Raw genomic sequence first — 18,230 nt, forward strand, 5'->3', positions numbered from 1 at the left:
TTCCAGAGCAGACCCTGGTCAGGAAGCTACTGCCCCACGGCTGCACGCCCCACACGTCCCTGCTCGTCCTAGACTCCATCACTTTCCAGATCACTCTGCTTCTACCCAGTTTTGAATTCCTCACTCCCTCTCCTCTGGTCCTCTGCACGTGGTGGTTATGCTGCTCTGCCCGTCTTTGACATCACTTCTGACAGTGTACCCTCCCCATGTGAGATGCTCTTCCAGTCACTGTGGCGTGACAGACAGACAGCTGTTGTCACTGGCTTGAGTTCAGCGTGTGTTCGTTCTACATCTCCTCTGCTCTTGTTTTTTTTCTAGCTGGGTGGACACCGGCACAACCAGAGTTTGTCTTATATTGTTTTTGGTAATGCATAGAAGCAGATGAATTTGTATATAGTACACATATCTTTCTCTTCTTATGGGTGTCTGGTACATATTTGTGTTCTTGTGGTTTTTAGAGCTATATATGCTCTCAATAGGTGCTAAATATTGTTGAAAGCAATTGCTTCAAGAACATGTTTATAAGCCGGGCAGTGGTGGGTGCATGTCTTTAATCCCAGCACTCAGGAGGCAGAGGCAGAGGCAGAGGCAGGCGGATCTCTGTGAGTTTGAGGCCAGCCTGGTCTACAAAGTGAGTCCAGGACAGCCAGGGTTACACAGAGAAACCCTGTCTTGAAAAAAAAAGATGTTTATAAACTTGCTAACAAGTCCCTGGAGAATGACCCACATTTACTGGTCTCTTAACAGCATGAGAGTCAGTAGCCTCTCTGCTCTGGGGACCATGGCCGCATGCCTCTCGGGATGAGTGACCCTCCTTCTGCACAATGGTGGTGTGCCACATTAACTTCTGTAACTAACTGAAACTACCTTATACCAGAAAAAAATCTACCTCTCTCTCCCACTAAGTTCCAAGTTCTCTAAGGAGCAGTTCTGTTTTTAAATAATCTTGGCATTTCAGGGCTTAACACTCAGTACAACACACTTTGTTTTCAAGGAATGAACGCAGAGGACCCGACAGGCTTTCAGAAACTCGGAGGACCCACCGGGTCTTCAGATTCACAGGGCTGAGACGATCTGCTGCTACACAAGCTCAAGCCTCAGTCTTCCAGACTGCCTTACTGTCCCCTGTTGTCACAGTCACACTAGTGTGCCCTGGCTGTGCTGTAAACTCTAGGCAGGCTGCCCCTCACACCTCGACGTGAGCGACTTCCAGTGTAGAAAACGTTCATGGATTGGAACCAGCTGTATTTCGATTCAAATCCTGCCTCCTACACAGACCACTATTCTTGGGGTACGTTCGTGTCCCCTGCTCTCCATCTCTCTGAGGCTCAGTGGGGCGAGTCTACAGACTCAGCAGTGGCCACTCCTCATCCTTTTGGTCTTCAGCTTACACTGTAGTTGGCTATGGATGGACAGGGCCATTGCATACTGAAAAAAAAAAATCAACGATTGAAAATACAGTGAATAAACCTACTGAGCTGAGCATCAACAGCTCAGCTCCTCGGTGTCCTGTAGTGTGGCGACTGAGACTGGCTGCCTGTACCGTGTACAGCTAACTGTGAATTTGAACTTATGAGCAGTGTCAGAGTGAAGAAAGATCCAGATTAGAAATCAGAGGATGGTTTCTACTAAATGTTTACAGCTTCACACAGGCACGCCAGCGATCAGGCGAGCTGAGTCCAGCACCAACTATATATGGGATTTCTGAGTGGTAACTGGGTGTATGCTTGCTGCCAGCTGCCACATCTCTGAGCTTTTATTACAACTGAGACTTGGTTCTGGCCAATGTTAGTGAACACAAGCGAGGCCTGACATCTCTACATCAGACGCCTGAAAGCAAAATCTTTCCTGTCCTTCCTTCCCCCTTTTGTGAGAGCACTGCCATGATGGAAGGCAAACAGCCATGATGGCTGGAGCCGAAGCAACCGCTTTGGACCTAGAGATGAAACCACTCATCCCGACATAGAGATGATCTCATGTTATTTAAGGCTCTGCATTTGGTGATGGTGGTGGTGGTGGTGGTAGTGGTGGTGGTGGTAGTGGTGGTGTGTGTGTGTGTGTATGCGTGTGTGTGTGTGTGTGTGTGTGTGTGTGTGTATGTGTGTGTTTCAGAAGCTTCAGCTAGACTGTAATATAGTCTGTTTTCTTGTTGAGAATCCCTCTATAGTCAGGAAGTAGGGCTCAAAATGTAGTCGCCCTTGTTTACACTGCTTTGCTTTCCTTTCCCCGATGTCGGAGTCACAGCCCGAGCACAATTACGGGAAGTGAGACCCCTACAGTGGTGCCTGGTGTCAGCAGCAGTCACAGTGAAGACCGGGCTCTGATGTACTTCTGCTGCCCCCAAGTTGAGTACAGCCAGGGGCCAGATGGCTAGTAAAATCTTCATGGTGTGGGCACCAGAGAAGAGGTGGCCCAGGTAATTGTGAGAAGGAACTTGGTCCATTTTCTACACAGTGACTCTTTTATGAATTCCATTCCTTATAGAAAATACCCAATTCTTGCTGTGCTGTGGAAATACATGTATTGTGGGCTGTGTTGAAATGTGGAGAAAACGTGGCCAGTCTTAAGAACTGGAGCAGAGAAACATTGACTACAGGAGGAAAAGCAAGCTGGCCAGGGAGTGCTGGGCTGTGGACATGTGTGGGCCGAGGAGACCAGCTTGAGTCCCGAACCTGGGAGGCCAGCAGCATCACTGGAAGCTGAAAAGCACTGTCTTCCAGGGCAGAGACAGAGTCTCACTTGAGTGGATACGTCCTAAGTCCAGTCCACTTACCCAAAGCAATCAGCCCATCCTTCTTGTCACAGTTCACTTCAGAACTTGAGCTACATCAAAGAGTTCTGGGCATAGAGATCAGCTAGTCAGATCCAACTCACCCTGCTGTGGTGTGGGCTTGTTTCTCCATGCCAAGAGCCCTCTACATCTGGCTTGCTCTTCTTGATATTTAACCTGTGAGGAGGGAAATTACTCGGCTTTATAAAACGTGTACACATAGCAATATAAGATATAACAGTTTTGCTGTTGGCAAGCCACTCAGTATGGGTTTTCTGAGCATCGAAACACTTGCTTATTCAAGCACACAAAGGTGGCTTCACTAGCTTGAAGCACCCACACAAACAGAAATACTGCGTCAGTGTTCGGTTGAGATACATGGTACCGGCTGAAACCAGCATCATTCGTCATTAATTCAGTGGCACCTAGGTGCCGGTTGCCATGTGGCCTGCTCAGTTCCTAACTCCTGCTTGGAGGAGTGCTGTCTAGAAGCCCTCAGTTTCCTTCTTAGGGGAGTCCCCGTGCCTTTGAGTGCATTCTCTCATTGGCTTTGTTGACCTTTCAAGAGCCCCACAAAGCATGAAATTTAGGAGGAAAAAGTCTAAGAATAGGAGGTGGGGAACTGGTCCAGCAATTGAAGTGCAGAAAGTGCATAGAGGACCCCAGCGCTGGTTAGGTGCAATTAGATGCCCTCATCTGCTCTGCCACCTACACACACACACACACACACACACACACACACACACACACACACACACACGCACGCACGCACTGTTGTCCCATCAGTGGACTAACTTGTGGATAAATGAACAAAGTGCTAAATGAATTTAACCCTCCTAAGAAATGTGTGAAGCAATTAAGTACCTGAGAAAGAGTAGGAGGGGAGGAAGAGGACGAAGAGAAGGAGGAAAGAGAGGAGGAACGGGTAAGGGGAGAAAGGAGGGAGAGTGGAAGGGGGGCGAAGAGGATGAGGAGAAGAAGGGTAGCAAGGGAGGAAGGGAGCAGAGAAGAGGAATCGCCACACCCTTTGTTTCCACACCTCAGGAATCGCAGCAGTTGAGCAGACACTAGAGGCGATAAGAGGCAAAACTAGATCAGAAAGTTTAGATAAATAAAAGAGGGAAACTGAGGCAGGGCTCTACGTTTGCTGGAAGCTCGGCTCCTGAGTTTGCTCAGAACGTGGTTCCTGCCATCCCCGTGCCAGCTGCAGCTGAAGGAAGGCACAGGTCCTGGGTCCACGGACTGCGCCTGTTACCTGCTGGGCTCTCTGGAGAAGTCTGCGCCGGCCTGGGCCGCGGGTCCTGCCCTCTGCTCTCGCCCAGCGCCATTGGCCGCCGGTCCCCCACGGGGTTGCCAAGGAGACGCGGTTTGACTCGTACACACCGGCTTCCCCCAAAGCGGGAACTCTCTAGCCCTAGCGCGGTCAGTCCCTAGTCCGAGGCCTCCTTAGATCCGCCCATCCCGGCTAGCTGCGGCTCCGTGAGGCGCGAGAGAAGCGCGGGAAGACACTGCCCAATAGGAGAGCCAGTGGGCTGCTGTAGGCCGCCAGGAACGCAGCCGAGACTGGGATTCCTAACCCTAGACCTTGACCTTATTCCCAGACTAGACTAGGCACTAGGAAGGAAAAACTCCAGGCAAAGACTCTTTCAATTCACCTTAGTGACTTCCAGCTGGGAATCTGGTAGGCTCACCCCGCGCGGTCACTGTATTCGCATCATTTGAACCCCTCTTCCACACAGCTCGCAGCGTCCTTGGGAAACTGCCTGTTAGGTGGATCAGACTGTACTGGGGCTAGGGGAGTCGCTTCTAATGGTGGGAGCCAAGCCGGGTCCTCGGTAACTGATTCCAAATTCTTTCCCTTTTCAGCCACATTCCAACAATAATTGGTGACAGAATCTCACTCTGACTCTGTTGATTTCACCGAGGAAATGACAGTATAAACTGGAAATTACACACACACACACACTACACACACTATATAGAAATCACACATACACTGATACATGTAATGTTACACACACACACATATCACACCTACACACATAGGTGTGACGGCAAGAGAACTTTCTAAGCACTTGAGTTGGGGGATGTTACTGAATTTACTTTAGGAACATAGGTGTTTCTCAACATGTCCACTTGATTGATTGCTGGTTCTCAAACTCTCTCATTTGGATTCTCCTTTCGTCATTCACCTCACTTTACTACTTTAACGTGGCCGTCAATTTTAATCCGACCCACAGTCCTCCACCCAGGGCTGCCCGGTTCTCAGATGAGTCGTGTGGAGTAATTCCAGGTGCTACTTCTGATTAGTGCTGCCCGATTCTGACAGGGACGGGGTGAAGCCTGGTTATTTTATCTTTTCTGGAAACTTCGTTGTTCTGAGAATGCTAGTCATATCCTTTATTCTTGCCTACATTGAAATACACAATATTTTTTTCTGACAAGAAATGCAATCATCTATCTATCTATCTATCTATCTATCTATCTATCAGTCTATCAGATAGGGTTTTTCTGTGTAGCCCTGGTTATCCTGGAACTAGCTCAGTAGACCAGGCTGGCCTCAAACTCAGAGATCCACTTGTCTCTGCCTCCTGAGAGCTGGAAGTAAAGGTGTGCTCCATCATGCCCTGCTATTTACTTCTTTTGTTTGTTGGCGTGGGGGGAGGGGTGACTTATGAATGGCTCACTGCAGGTGTCAGAGGACAAGGTGTGGGACTCTGCCCTTGCCTTCCTCTTGGTTCCTGGGTATCAAGCTCACATACGCAGGCTTGGTAACAGGTGCCTTTACCAGCTGAGCCATCAGACGAAAGTGAGCAGGAAAAGCAGAAAAGGAAGTAGAAAGAAAATGGCAACTCAAGATGTCCAAGACCGTACCCACTTAGAGCTCTTCACTGTTGCCAAAGCTTAGGGACGTCTCACTGGCAGCAGGCAATGGTTAGAGTTCTTACAGACCGTCAGCAAACCCAGAGTGAGAATTAAGAGTTTGTTGGAGGACATTTCTAGTTCAAGAACAAGTGGAATGTGACTTCGGAGTCAGCGATTCTCAAAACCTCCCCAGACTCCTGAGTCCATGTCCGTAGGAGTCTCTGTCTTGCAGAGGTGATGGCTGATTTCCTATTTTCAGAAGAGTGGGTATGGGAGGAGCTTTTAAAGCCATAGGGTGCATCTACTGTAATGGACTTTAGGTAGTTGTATATATGTAGACTACAGCTGTACCCGTCCAACTCCACAACAGGATCAAAGACTTTCTGGTTAGATGGTTCTTAAAGCCCAAATGAAATGAGACTCAGCTTCACTCCTCAGGAAGAAGTGCCGGCCCCACGAAGGCATGAATTTGCCTTGAACTGTATTGGCTACTAGATCTTTTTTTAGATGATGTTGCTTTAAGAGAAACACAATTAGGAAGGCTCCAAGTTTAAAGGAAAGTATGCATGGGGACCTGTGGTTCTATGGGAGCAGCTAAGAGGTAGTATGAGAGCTTAGTCCTGAAAAATTATCAGGTGACAAAGTGAGTCAGGATAAGTCCCACCCCACAGCTGAAGAGCTATTGGCAATTGATGACTTGCTGGCTGAGGGAGAGTCAGTTCTTCAGGGACACAGGACATGAGAGGCCTCTCACGATCCAGTAGACGGTCCTACCTCAGTGTGTATGTGTGTGTGTATACAAAAATATATATATATATGTTGCTCTAAGTGAGTTCTGTGAGTCTTAAAACACAGAGCATGTGCATTTGAGAGGCAAAAGTGGTGAGGGGCTGGGGAAGAGTCAGCAGGCACCAACAAGCAGTCTGGAACAGCACAGTACGGAAGGACACTGTGACACCCAGCTCTCACAGTCGTTTTCCATGAGCTATCTGGCCGCCTCATTTGGGATGCTATGCTGTCATTGGGCTATGTTCCCAACCCTGACAGTTTCTAAAAATGGGCCAGTTTGTGCTGCTCACCCTAGATCAAGCTCAAAGGGGAACAGGGGTGCACTCCTGACGTTTACATCCTCCTGCCTCCACCTTAAAAGCCCTGCCATCTCAGGCATGCACCATTGCTTTAAAGACATTAACTTCTTTAGACTAGTTTCTCATTTGCAGAAAATCTGTGAACACAAGTCAGAGAATAAGCGTGTTCTGCATCCAATAGCCCCTAGTGCTGACACCTCACACTGGCGAGATCTATTTGTTCTAATTAACAAACCAAAACTGATTTTTTTTTTAAAAAAGAGACCAATTAAACCCCACGCTTTACCCATATGTTTTCTAGCTCTTACCTAACGTGCTTGCTGTCGCGGTCCACCCAGGACACCACACTATGCTTAGTCATCTCACCCTTCTTTCTAAGTGCCCCTTGCCTGCCAGTTTCTGACTTTTCGCTTTGGATGAGGCCGGCCGTCATGACAGTTTTGAAGCCGAATGACTGTGTAGCTTGTGGAATGCCCTTTGTAGAGTTTGTTTTCCCTGCTCCAGTGGGGGAAAGGTCAGGGAAGTCATCTGCCCCAGGCATCATGATATAAGAAGGCACTTGTCACCATGACCCAGGTGGCCTGGTGAGACAGTTCTTTGTCGTGTCTCCCGATTGTGATGTCACCCTCCCTCTTTCCACACCGTGCTCTTAGATGACGGTCACATGTGTGGCCCAGACTGAGGTGTACAGAATTATGCCCCCCCCCAATGCATGATATAGCACCTGTATAAGCCATTTGAAATGTTTTTTCATGGAAGCTGTGGCCATCTTCCATTTGTTTTTGTTTTTGTTTTTAAATCAGTTTTGAATTGTGACTATTTACTGTGTACTTTGACTTGTCATCTGGAGGTACAGCATTTTGTTCCATGTCTTTTCAGCTTTTGCCACTGAAGGCTCTTTTACATGGGTCCTGTGCCATCCTGACATGCCTCCATCACTGTGAAAATTTTGTTTTTGTTTGGGGGCTTCGTTGTTCATTTTGGCTAATTGTAGTGCTTCCTCTGTTGTAAGCTATTCCAGGCTCATCTCGTCTATTATGTGTCATCCCCAGTTTTACAGCCAGCTGTTTCCCTGGGGACGTGGTATCTTTAGTTAGAATGTAATTAGAAACTGATATCTGGGCACTGAGTGCTGGTTGAGTCTCACTGTTTCTAGGCCCTCTTAGCTGACAGAGGGAGGAAATGTGTGTTGTGTGGTAGCCTCTTAGGCAACTGTACGTACAGAGCTCAATATGCAGTCATCTGTGATGCTTTATAAAACATCTATTTATTTGCATCTGTGTCTGTGAGAGTGTACGTGCATGTGTACATGTGGGTGCACGTGATGCATACATGTGGGCCACAAGGAAGTATCGGGCATCTTTCTCTAGTACTCTCTGCTACTCTCTTGAGAAGAATCTTCCTGAGCATGGAGATCACGTTTCCTTGGATAGGCTATCCTTCGACCTCAGCCTCAGTGCTGGGGTTAGAAGCACATTTGCGATGCATGGCTTGTTTTATGGGTGCTGGGGTCTGAACGCTGCTGATGAGTGTGTGGCAAGTGCTCCCATCCATCGAGTCTTTATGAAGCCAAAGAGTGCTTACACAGATCTCCCCACCTGGTATACGCTGTCTTATTCAGTATTCCATTGCTGTGAAGAGACACCACCACCATGGCAACTCTTAGAAAGGAAAGCATCTGACCGTGGCTTGCTTACAGAGGTTTAGTCCATTACCGGCATTGTGGGAAACATGGCGGCCCGCAGGCAGACGTAGTGCCAGATAAGGAGCTGAGAGTTCTATATCTGGATCCAAGGGAAGCAGGAAAAAGACAACGGACCTGGGCTTGACCATTTGAAACCCTAACACTCACCCCCCCCCCCCCCCCGTTGACATTCCTAGTCAAACCACCACATACTTGTAGGCCGTTCTAGCTTCCTTTTGTTGTGCTGTGAATCCTCGATCTACCAGTAGAAAAATCAATCTCTGACCATTGCTATCTATGCATTTAGTTGTACAACTGTAGTAGTATACATAAAAATATTAATATAATATAATATAATATAGCATAACGGAATTGTTAACCTGCACTTGGGAAAACAACCTTACCAATCAGAGCTCAGCAGCTAATCTGGCCTTCAGCTTTTGTGTTGACTAGCTTTGTCAACTTGATGAAACCTAGAATCATCAGAGGGTCTCTATGAGGGATTGTCTACCTTGGATCTGTGTGCATGTCTAGAAGATAGTCCCTAAGTAAGTAAATTGATGTGGGGAGACACGGTCTACTGTAGGTGGCACCATTCCCCAGGCAGGGTCTCCTGAGCCATGTAAGAGAGCAGCGCAACTGAGCCGCACAGGACTAATATGATTGTATTGCTTTGCCATGTGCATTCTATCCTGTTCTTCCAACTTCCTAAATGCTTTTAAATTTGTACATGCTAAGCTTGCTGTTCGTGCTACATCTATTGACTGCTGAGTCAGCCTTTTAGACCTTGGCTTTTGCAGAGACTTGTACTAGAATCAGCACATAGCGAAAGCTCCAGGCATGAGCTACTTCCAGGTCTGCCCTCTTGTTGGCATTTTTACCTTTACCTCGGGTTTGACATCTTTGCATTCTCTCCTTTCATTCCTACTCACAGTATGTTAATACTTTAAGAACTTTTTTGTTTTAATTCAAAGATTTGTTAAGGAGTACCTACATAAGATTGCTACTAGCAGTAAAAGTTCTTCCTACATTAATTTACCTTCTCCCTCACCAAATTGTATTACATATCAATATCTTTTAAATTTTCTTGGGTTTTTGTTTTTGGAAATGGGGAGGCAAACATAAGTAGGTTAAATGAGAAATGAATAAAAACCGTTTGTTACAAATGACATTAGGGAAGACTGAAGAACACAGCACAGTTGTTTATACAACTAAAGCTATGCCTTTAAGATGGATTTAGAAAGCTTGGTGAAGGGGCACAGATTTGTAACCCCAGCACTTGGATGGTGGAGACAGAAGATCAGAAATTTAAGGGTATTTATTCTCAGCAACATAGCAAGTTCAAGGCTAGCCTGAGCTACATTTTTCTGAGCTGTCCCATCTCAGAAATAAAAACAACAACCGCCATGTGAGTGCATAATAGTTTTTGCAATAGCAAACACAGTTATTATTATTTTCCTATGCTACTGTTTAGTTTTACTAAGACGAGGTTTTACTGCGCTGCAGCAGCTACAGCAGTGGTGAACTCAGAGGAAGCGAGCAGACACTTGACAGGCAGGTCCTGAGAGCAAACATGAGGAGTGAGTGGTGCTGCACCAGGCAGGAAACACCGCGGAGTGTGCTCTCGAGAGACACCAGGGCTCCGTCCATCCTAGTGCCACCTTCAGTTGTCACGTGGTTAAAGAGAAATGAGGCTTGTCATTCACATTGCTTAGGCTTGTACTGTGTGGCTTCTGTTGCTTGTTTTCCTCCTGCTTCACCCACACAGCCGCAGCCACTGCGTATAGGTTGTTTCCGAAATAAGAAGACCTTATTCTAGGTCACACCTGATTCAGCGTTGAGGGTCCACAGACTGCCCACGTACAGCAGGAAAACAGAAGATAGCAGTTTTTCTTTTGCTCCTTTTCTGGACTAAATTTATGAAAACTCACGGACAGATCTCTGAAAGAAAGAGAGAGGTAGGGAAACACCTGTGCACGGACTCTTGTGTGCGGTGCCTCACATGTGTCTGCTGCTCCCCATGTCTGAGTTCCATCACACTGTGGTTATGTTCAAAAATAATTTTCGGCGGTATGAGGAGTTTTCATCCCTAAAAACATCACATCATTTGGCATCATTCGGATGGAACATGTAAGGTGTCATCTCTAGTTCATGGTGACCTCAACTTCCCTGATCATCTCTGAAAGTTTGCAAATTGCTTTTTGAAGAAGCCACCCATCTTATCTATAGGGTGTTGTGCTAAGATTCATTATTCACTTTTACTTCTGACTTGACTGAGAGAATTTTCACAGCTTGACATAAATCCTCCAACAGTAAAGACTGATCACAGGGAGATTTTCTGAATTTTGTTTATTTTTTCTCCCTTTATAGTTAAATGTTTCAAGTGAACTTTCTCATTTTGAACTATGGGTTAAGCTGCAATTTGGATGTTTTGTAATGGGCCAATGGCCTGTAGAGAGAGGTGGTCTGACCCACAGGAGGTCAGTATGTCACAGGGCACCATCCTTGGAAGGTTTTATGTGTGTTTCATGAGACTGGAACAGGGTTTTTTGACGTTTGACCTTGTCTACCAAACCAGTGCCATGCCTTGTCTACCACGCTCTCACACATATTCCTGCCGTGTGGTACCGTCTGCCATTGTGTGGTACAGCATACCCTCAAGGACCAGGTGGCTGCCCAGGCTTGGAAATTCTTAGTCTTTAAAACCATCAGTCAGAAGGAAACCCCTTTTCTTTATAAAGTGTTCAGCCTCCAGTATTTTGTTGTAGTAACTGAAAATGAACTGACACAGGTCATTAACCCACCAAAGGCTGTGTTGAGCTTCTAAACCACAAAGGACAGGAAAAGATAATTTATTCTCACTCAATCCTTTCTCTTTCTTTCTAGAATTTACTGAAAACATAAGTAATAGGAGTAAGATGCTGCTCTCCTTAAAAAGTATTTGAGTTACTTAAATTGTGGAATTTACTCATGGAAAGCCTTCACTTTTCAGTATGAGAAAATGATGAAGTAAGCAGTTTATGTCTAAGAAAGTCATCTAAGTATCGTAGAAAGAATGTGAACTTTGATCTTATATGGATGAGAGTCTTGAAAACTTGACCTTTAGCAGTTGTCTGACAGAGTTAACTCACCAGGCTTTGTCAAACACTACATTTTCTCATTTACATGGTTGGGGCAGAATTTACAGGGCTGTAATAAAGATTACATTGGGTCAGTTATGTACACAGTTCACTGCCTATAAATGTCCAATAGTTAATTTTAGCATCACTAATGATGTCCTGGCTGTTACTTGTCTTACTATTATTCTAGTTCATGGCTACTTTTAGAAGTAAATTAAACTGAACAATTTTTTCACACCAGAAGAACAAAAGAAGATACACACAGGCACACACACACACACACATACACACACACACACAATCACCACCAATAACAACAACAAAAAATAACAGTAGTCAACAATCACTGCTCATTAATATCTCTCAATATCAATGGTCTTAAGTCCCCAATAAAAATACAGACTAACAGAATGGATATGAAAAACAGGATCCATCCTTCTGCTGCATACAAGAAACACTTTAGAGTAAAATGTTAGAAAAAGAGTTTCTCAGAAAATGGACCCAATAAGCAAGCTGGTGTAGCCATTCTAATATCTAACAAAATAGACTTCCAACCAAAGTCAAAAGAGATAGGGAAGGACACTCATACTCATCAAAGGAAAAATCCACCAAGATGATGTCTCAATTCTGAACATCTATGTCCAAAACGCAAGAGCACCCACATTTGTAAAAGAAACATTACTAAAGCTTAAACCACACGCCAAACTTCACACATTAGTAATGGGAGACTTTAACACCCCATTCTCACCAATGAGCAAAGTAATCCAGAAAAAAACTAAAGGGAGAAATAATGGAGCTCACAGATGTTATGAACCAAATGGACCTAACAGACATCTACAGAATATTTCACCCAAACACAAAAGAATATACCTTCTTCTCAGTACCTCACAGAGCTTTTTCCAAAATTGACTACATAGTCGGTCATAAACCAACTCTTAACAGATACAGGAAAACTGAAATAACCTCCTGTGTCTTATCAGACCAACATGGATTAAAGCTGGATTTAAACAACAGAAAACCTACAAACTCATGAAAACTGAACAACTCTTTACCAAATGACTACTAGGTTGAGACAGAAGTAAAGAAAAAAAATGAAAGACTTCCTAGAATTCAGCTAAAATAAATGCACAATATACCCAAACTTATGGGACACAGCAAAAATGTAAAGCTCATAGCACTAAGTTCCTTCATAAGGACATTGGAGAGACCTCATACTAGCAACTTAAAAACACACCTGAAAGCTCAAAAAGAAACAAACATACCAAAGAGGAGCAGGTAGCAGGAAATACTCAAACTGAAGGCTAGACTCAATAAAGCAGAAACAAAGGGAACAATACAAAGAATCAATGAACAAAGAGTTGGCTCTTTGAGAAAAGCAACAAGATAGACAAACCCCTATCCAAAATAATAAGACATGGAGAGAATATACAAATGAACAGAATCAGAAATGAAAGGGAACATGCGATAGACACCAAGGAAATCCAAGAATCATTAAGTCATACTTCAAAAGCCTATACTTCACCAAATTAGAAAATCTAAAAGAGATGGACAATTTTCTTGAGAGATATCACTTACCAAAGTTAAATCAAGATCAACCAAAGAATTTAAATAGCCCTATAACTCCTAAGGAAATATAAGCAGTCATTAAAAAGCTCCCAACCAAGAAACCCATGGTCAGATATTTTTAATGCAGAATCCTACTAGACTTTCAAAGAAGAGCTAACACCAATGCTCCTCAAATTATTTCACAAAATAGAAACAGAAGAAACATTGCTAAGTTTTATTTTATGAGGTCCCAGTTATCCTGATGCTCAAACCATAAAAAGACTCATCAAAAAAGAAAATTATAGAGTAATTTCCCTCATGCACATTGATGCGAAAATATTAAAAAACTGAGCCTCAAATCTCAAATTCAGTTTAATAACTGAAACTCAAAAATTGAATCCAAGAACACATTAACAAGATCATCCACCATGATCAAGTAAGCTTCATCCCAGATTTGCAGGGATGGTTCAAATACAAAAATTTGTCAATGTAATTTACCACATAAACAAACTGAAAGAAAAAAAAAATCATCTCATTAGATACAGAAAAGACCTTTAACAAAACCCAATACCTCTTCATGATAAAAGTATTGGAGAGATCAGGGAAACAAGGCTCATATCTAAACATAATAAATGCAAGTCACAGCAAGCTTATAGCCAGCATCTAATTAAATGGAGAGAAACTCAAAGCAATTCCACTAAAATAAGGAACAAGACAAGGCTATTCACGTTCTCCATAGCTATTTAATATAGTACTTGAAGTTCTAGGTAGAGCAATAAGACAACTAAAGAAGATAAAAGGGGTACGAATTGGAAAGGAAGAAGTCAAAGTATCATTAGTTGCAGCTGATAAGGTTAGTTGCAGCTGATAAAGCAGTACACATAAGTGACCCCCAAAATTATACCAGGGAACTCCTACAGTTTATAAACACTTTCAGCAAAGTGGCTGGGTACAAGAATAACTTTAAAAAATCAATAGCCCTCCTATATACAAATGACCAATAGGCTGAGAAAGAAGTCAGGGAAACAACACCTTTCACAATAGCCACAAATAATATAAAATATTTTGGAGTGACTCTAACCAAGCAAGTGAAAGAGCTGTATAGCAAGAACTTCAAGTATCCAAAGAAAGAAACTGAAGAAGATATCAGAGGATAAAAAAAAATCTCCCATGCTGAAGGAGAGTACAAATGGCCATCCTACCAAAAGCTGTCTACACTTCAAAGCAATTCCATCAAAATTCTGACACAGTTCTTTACAAACTTTGAAAGAAAAATACAAAGTTTCACATGAACAAAACAAAACATGTACATAAAATAAATTCTGGAGATATCACCATCCCTGATTTCAATCTCGACTACAGAGCTATAGCAATAAAACAGCATGATACATTCATAGAAACATTCAGGTTGATCAATGGAATTGAATCAAAGACTGAGACATAAATCCACACACCTATGGACATCTGGTTTTTGATGAAGAATCCAGAAATACACAATGGAAAATAGTATCTTCAACAAATGGTGCTGGTTTAACTGGATGTCTTCATATAGAAGAATTCAAATAGATCCATATCTATCACTCTGAACAAAACAAGTTCAAGTGGATCAAATACCTCAACTTAAAACTAGATACACTAAATCTAATAGAAAAGAAAGTGGGGAATAGCCTTGAACACATTGGCACAGGAGACAACTTCCTGAACAGACCACCAATAGAGCAGGCACTAAAATCGATTAATAAATGGAACCCCATGAAACTGTAAAGCTTTCTTAAGACAACACTGTCAATAGGAGAAAATGGCAGAATGGGAAACATGTTCACCAGCTCCACTTTTGACAAGGGGCTAATTTTCCAAAATAGATGAAGAACTCAAGAAACTAGACATCAACAAACCAAATGATCCAATTTAAAAAAGAGGTACGGATCTAACCAGAGAATTCTCAACACAGGCATCTCAAATGGCCAAGAAGCACTTAAAGGAATATTCAACATCCTTATCCAGGAGAGAAATGCAAAGCAAACTGACTCTGGGATTCCATCTTACACCTGTCAGAATGGCTAAGATTAAAAAGACAAGTGATAGCACATGCTGGCGAGGATGTGGAACAAGAAAGCACTCCCCCATTGCTGGTGGGAATACAAAGTTGTACAGTCACTTTGGAAATCAATATGGTGGCTTCTCAGAAAATTGGCAATAGCTCTACCTCAAGACCTAGCTATACCACTCCTGGGCATATACTAAAAGGAGGCTCCAGCCTACCACAAGGGCATTTGCTCATCTGTGTCCATAGCAGCTTTATTTGTAATAACCAGAAACTGGAAACAACCTAGATGTGGAACATTTACATAATTGAATACTACTCAACTGTTAAAAAGAATAACATCATGAAATTTGCAGGCAAATGGGTGGAACTAGAAAAAAAAAATCATCCTGGGTGAGATAAGCCAGACCCAGAAAGGCCAACATAGTATGTGCGCAACTTGTAAGTGGATATTAGCTGCAAAGTAAAGGTTAATCATGTTACAATCTACAGACCTAGAGACGCTAAGTAACAAGGAGTTCTTATGGGGCGGGGTGCGCATGAATCTCTCTGGGAAGTAGAAATAGAACAGATATCACAGGCGGGCTGGGGCTGATGAGGATAGAAACGGGGGGGGGGGGATCGGGTGGGGAATTTAGAGGGAGAGAGTACTAGGAGAGACAACAGGAATTGAGGGGTATTTTGGGGGCAGGGTAGAAACTTGCTGTGGTGGAACTTGCCAGGAATCTATGAGGGTGATCCTAGCTAAGACTCCTAGTAATGGGGCACACGGAGCCTGACCTGGCCATCTCCTGTAACCAGGCAAGTCTTCCCAGTGGAAGTACCGGGTCATCAACCCAGCCATAAGACCTTCAACCTACAATTTGTCTTGCCTGCAAGATATGCTAGGGTAATGGTTGTGCAAAAATAGTGGGTGTAGCCAGCCAACAATGACTGGCCCAGCTCGAGGCCCATGCTACTAGGGGATGCCCACCCTTGACACTGCCTGTAGGGCCATGAACCTGAGGCTGGGTAGCCCAGAGACCTAGGATAGAACCAAGCAAGACAAACACACAAACAAAACCCAAACGACCCCCAAAATTAAAACAAACAAACAAACAAAACCTCACAAAAACCAAAAACCTGAATGAAATGATTCCTAAATGATACTCTGCTATACTTATATGGACCAGAGTCTAGCGTAATTGTCATTCAAGAGACTTCATCCATCAACTGATTGGAGCAGATGCAGAGACCCACAGCCACATATTAAGCGGAAGGAAAGGTTGTGGGAGCCAGTATGGTCAAGAATACCCCAAGAAAACCCACAGAATCAACTAACCTGAGCTCATAGGGCCTCACAGAGTCTGGACCAACAGCCAGGGAGCCTGAGTGGGTCTGACCTTGGCCCTGTGTATATATGTTATGGTTGTGTAGCTTAGTGTTCTTGTGGTAATCCTAACGGTGAGGATGGGGGGGGGGCTGTCTCTGACTCTTTTGCTTGCTTTTGGGATCCTTTTTCTCCTACTGGCTTACCTCATGTGCCCCTAATACGAAGGGAGCTGTCTTACTGCAACTTGGTATGCCATGTTTGTTTGATATCTCTGGGAGGCCTGCCATTTTCTAAAGGGGAACGGAGGAAGAGTCAATGGGGTGGGGAGAAGGGAGGTGGTGGCAGTGACTGAGAGCGGAAGAGGGAAGGGATATAATAATATACGAGAGAAGAGTAAGGATTTTGTTTTTTGTTTTTGTTTTTAAAGAGAGAGATAAGAAGACACAAAGATAACTTCATCTGAAATTAAAACCAAGCAAACAAATAAACAAGCTTTGTCATCTTATAAATTAAAATTTTTTTTGTTTCCCTTCAACAGGAATTAAAGAATAAGAACCAAAGTGGTGGGGACAATGGGAACGAACATGAGACTGAAAGTCAGCATGCCCAGGTGTAGTGGCTTGTGCTTGGACGCCAGCAGTTGGGAAAGAGAAGAGGGACAGTTGTGATTTTACGCCCGAGACACCTAACAAGACCCAGCCCTAGAACAAAACAGGGGCTGGAACGATGGTTCACGATGAAGAGCACTTGACAGACAGACAGACAGAGAGACAGACAGACAGACAGACAGACGACAGTTGAGTTCCCAGCACCCATGCTGGGTGGCTCACAACCACCCAGAACTCCTCCTCCAGGGGAGCCAATGTCCTCTTCTCGCATTCACAAGCACTTGCACATGAAATGTTTTACATTTTTAAATTTATTTTTATTTCACATGTGTGAATGTTTGTGTGCATGTATGTGCACAGTTTCATGCCTGGTTTCTGAAGAGGCTTTAGAAGGGGACAAGTCCCTGGACTGGTCACAGATTGCTATGAATCACCATTTGGGTTCTGGAAACTGAACCCAGGTCCTTGGCAAGATCAGCAAGTGCTCTTAAGCCCTGAGCTAACTCTCCAACCCCACACTAGTGTTATAAATAAAAATGCAGAAGACCCACAATTCTAGCTTTAAGACTGGGCTCTCCAGAAATGAGTCACAAGCACATGATGACACCCATATGTGGTAATTTGCTGTCACTCTGTTCACAGATGACATAGAAAGGAGAAAGCAACGGAGTAGCATGTATCTGTATGACTTAGGTGTCTCAAATTATCCTAAAAGTTAGCAGTTCAGACAGCTGACCTTCACCATCCCAGAGCTTACAGAATGCTATAACATTCATTTATGTATATATTTCTCCCCCTCCCCCCACCTCTCTCTCTCTCTCTCTCTCTCTCTCTCTCTCTCTCTCTCTCTCTCTCTCTCTCTCTGTGTGTGTGTGTGTGTGTGTGTGTGTAAGGGCATCTGTGTGTCATGGCAAGGCTGTAGAGGTCAGAAGACAACTTTTAGGACAAGTTTCATTTCTTCCATTTTGTGGCTCTTAGGGATTGCATTCACGCATGATAGCAAGTGCTTTAGTCACTGAACTATCTCAACAGCTTTCCTAAGTCAGGACTTCAGGAGTGGGTTAGCCAGGTGGCCCTGGCTTAGGATGTTAAGATGCTATCTAGGACAGTGGTTATCTTGACAGAGAGACAGACAGAGATATGAAGTGTGAGGAAGGTCAGCAAGATTGATGCCTGTTGTGGAGGTTGCAAGGGA

At 44.0% G+C, this 18,230-nt stretch overlaps 1 protein-coding gene across 4 annotated transcripts in view; it reads right to left on the minus strand.

The window, feature by feature from the left end:
* Positions 1–4,593, minus strand: part of DEUP1 (deuterosome assembly protein 1) — a 62,159-nt gene extending 57,566 nt beyond the window's left edge. For 3 of the 4 annotated variants that reach the window (XM_084781541.1, XM_084781539.1, XM_084781542.1), the window contains exons 1-2: positions 4,426–4,593; positions 2,875–2,947 (exon numbers count right to left, since the gene is read on the minus strand). In XM_084781541.1, coding sequence (XP_084637667.1) covers positions 2,875–2,903 — 29 coding nt within the window. In that variant the 5' untranslated portion in view covers positions 2,904–2,947; positions 4,426–4,593. Of the gene's footprint in view, positions 1–2,874; positions 2,948–4,025; positions 4,208–4,425 lie in introns of those variants that run through there. The other variant, XM_084781540.1, reaches the window with a different exon arrangement.
* Positions 4,594–18,230: the final 13,637 nt, after the last annotated feature.

Source organism: Acomys minous, assembly GCF_964271855.1.
Source record: "Acomys minous genome assembly, chromosome: 5".
Taxonomy (NCBI): Eukaryota; Metazoa; Chordata; class Mammalia; order Rodentia; family Muridae; genus Acomys; species Acomys minous.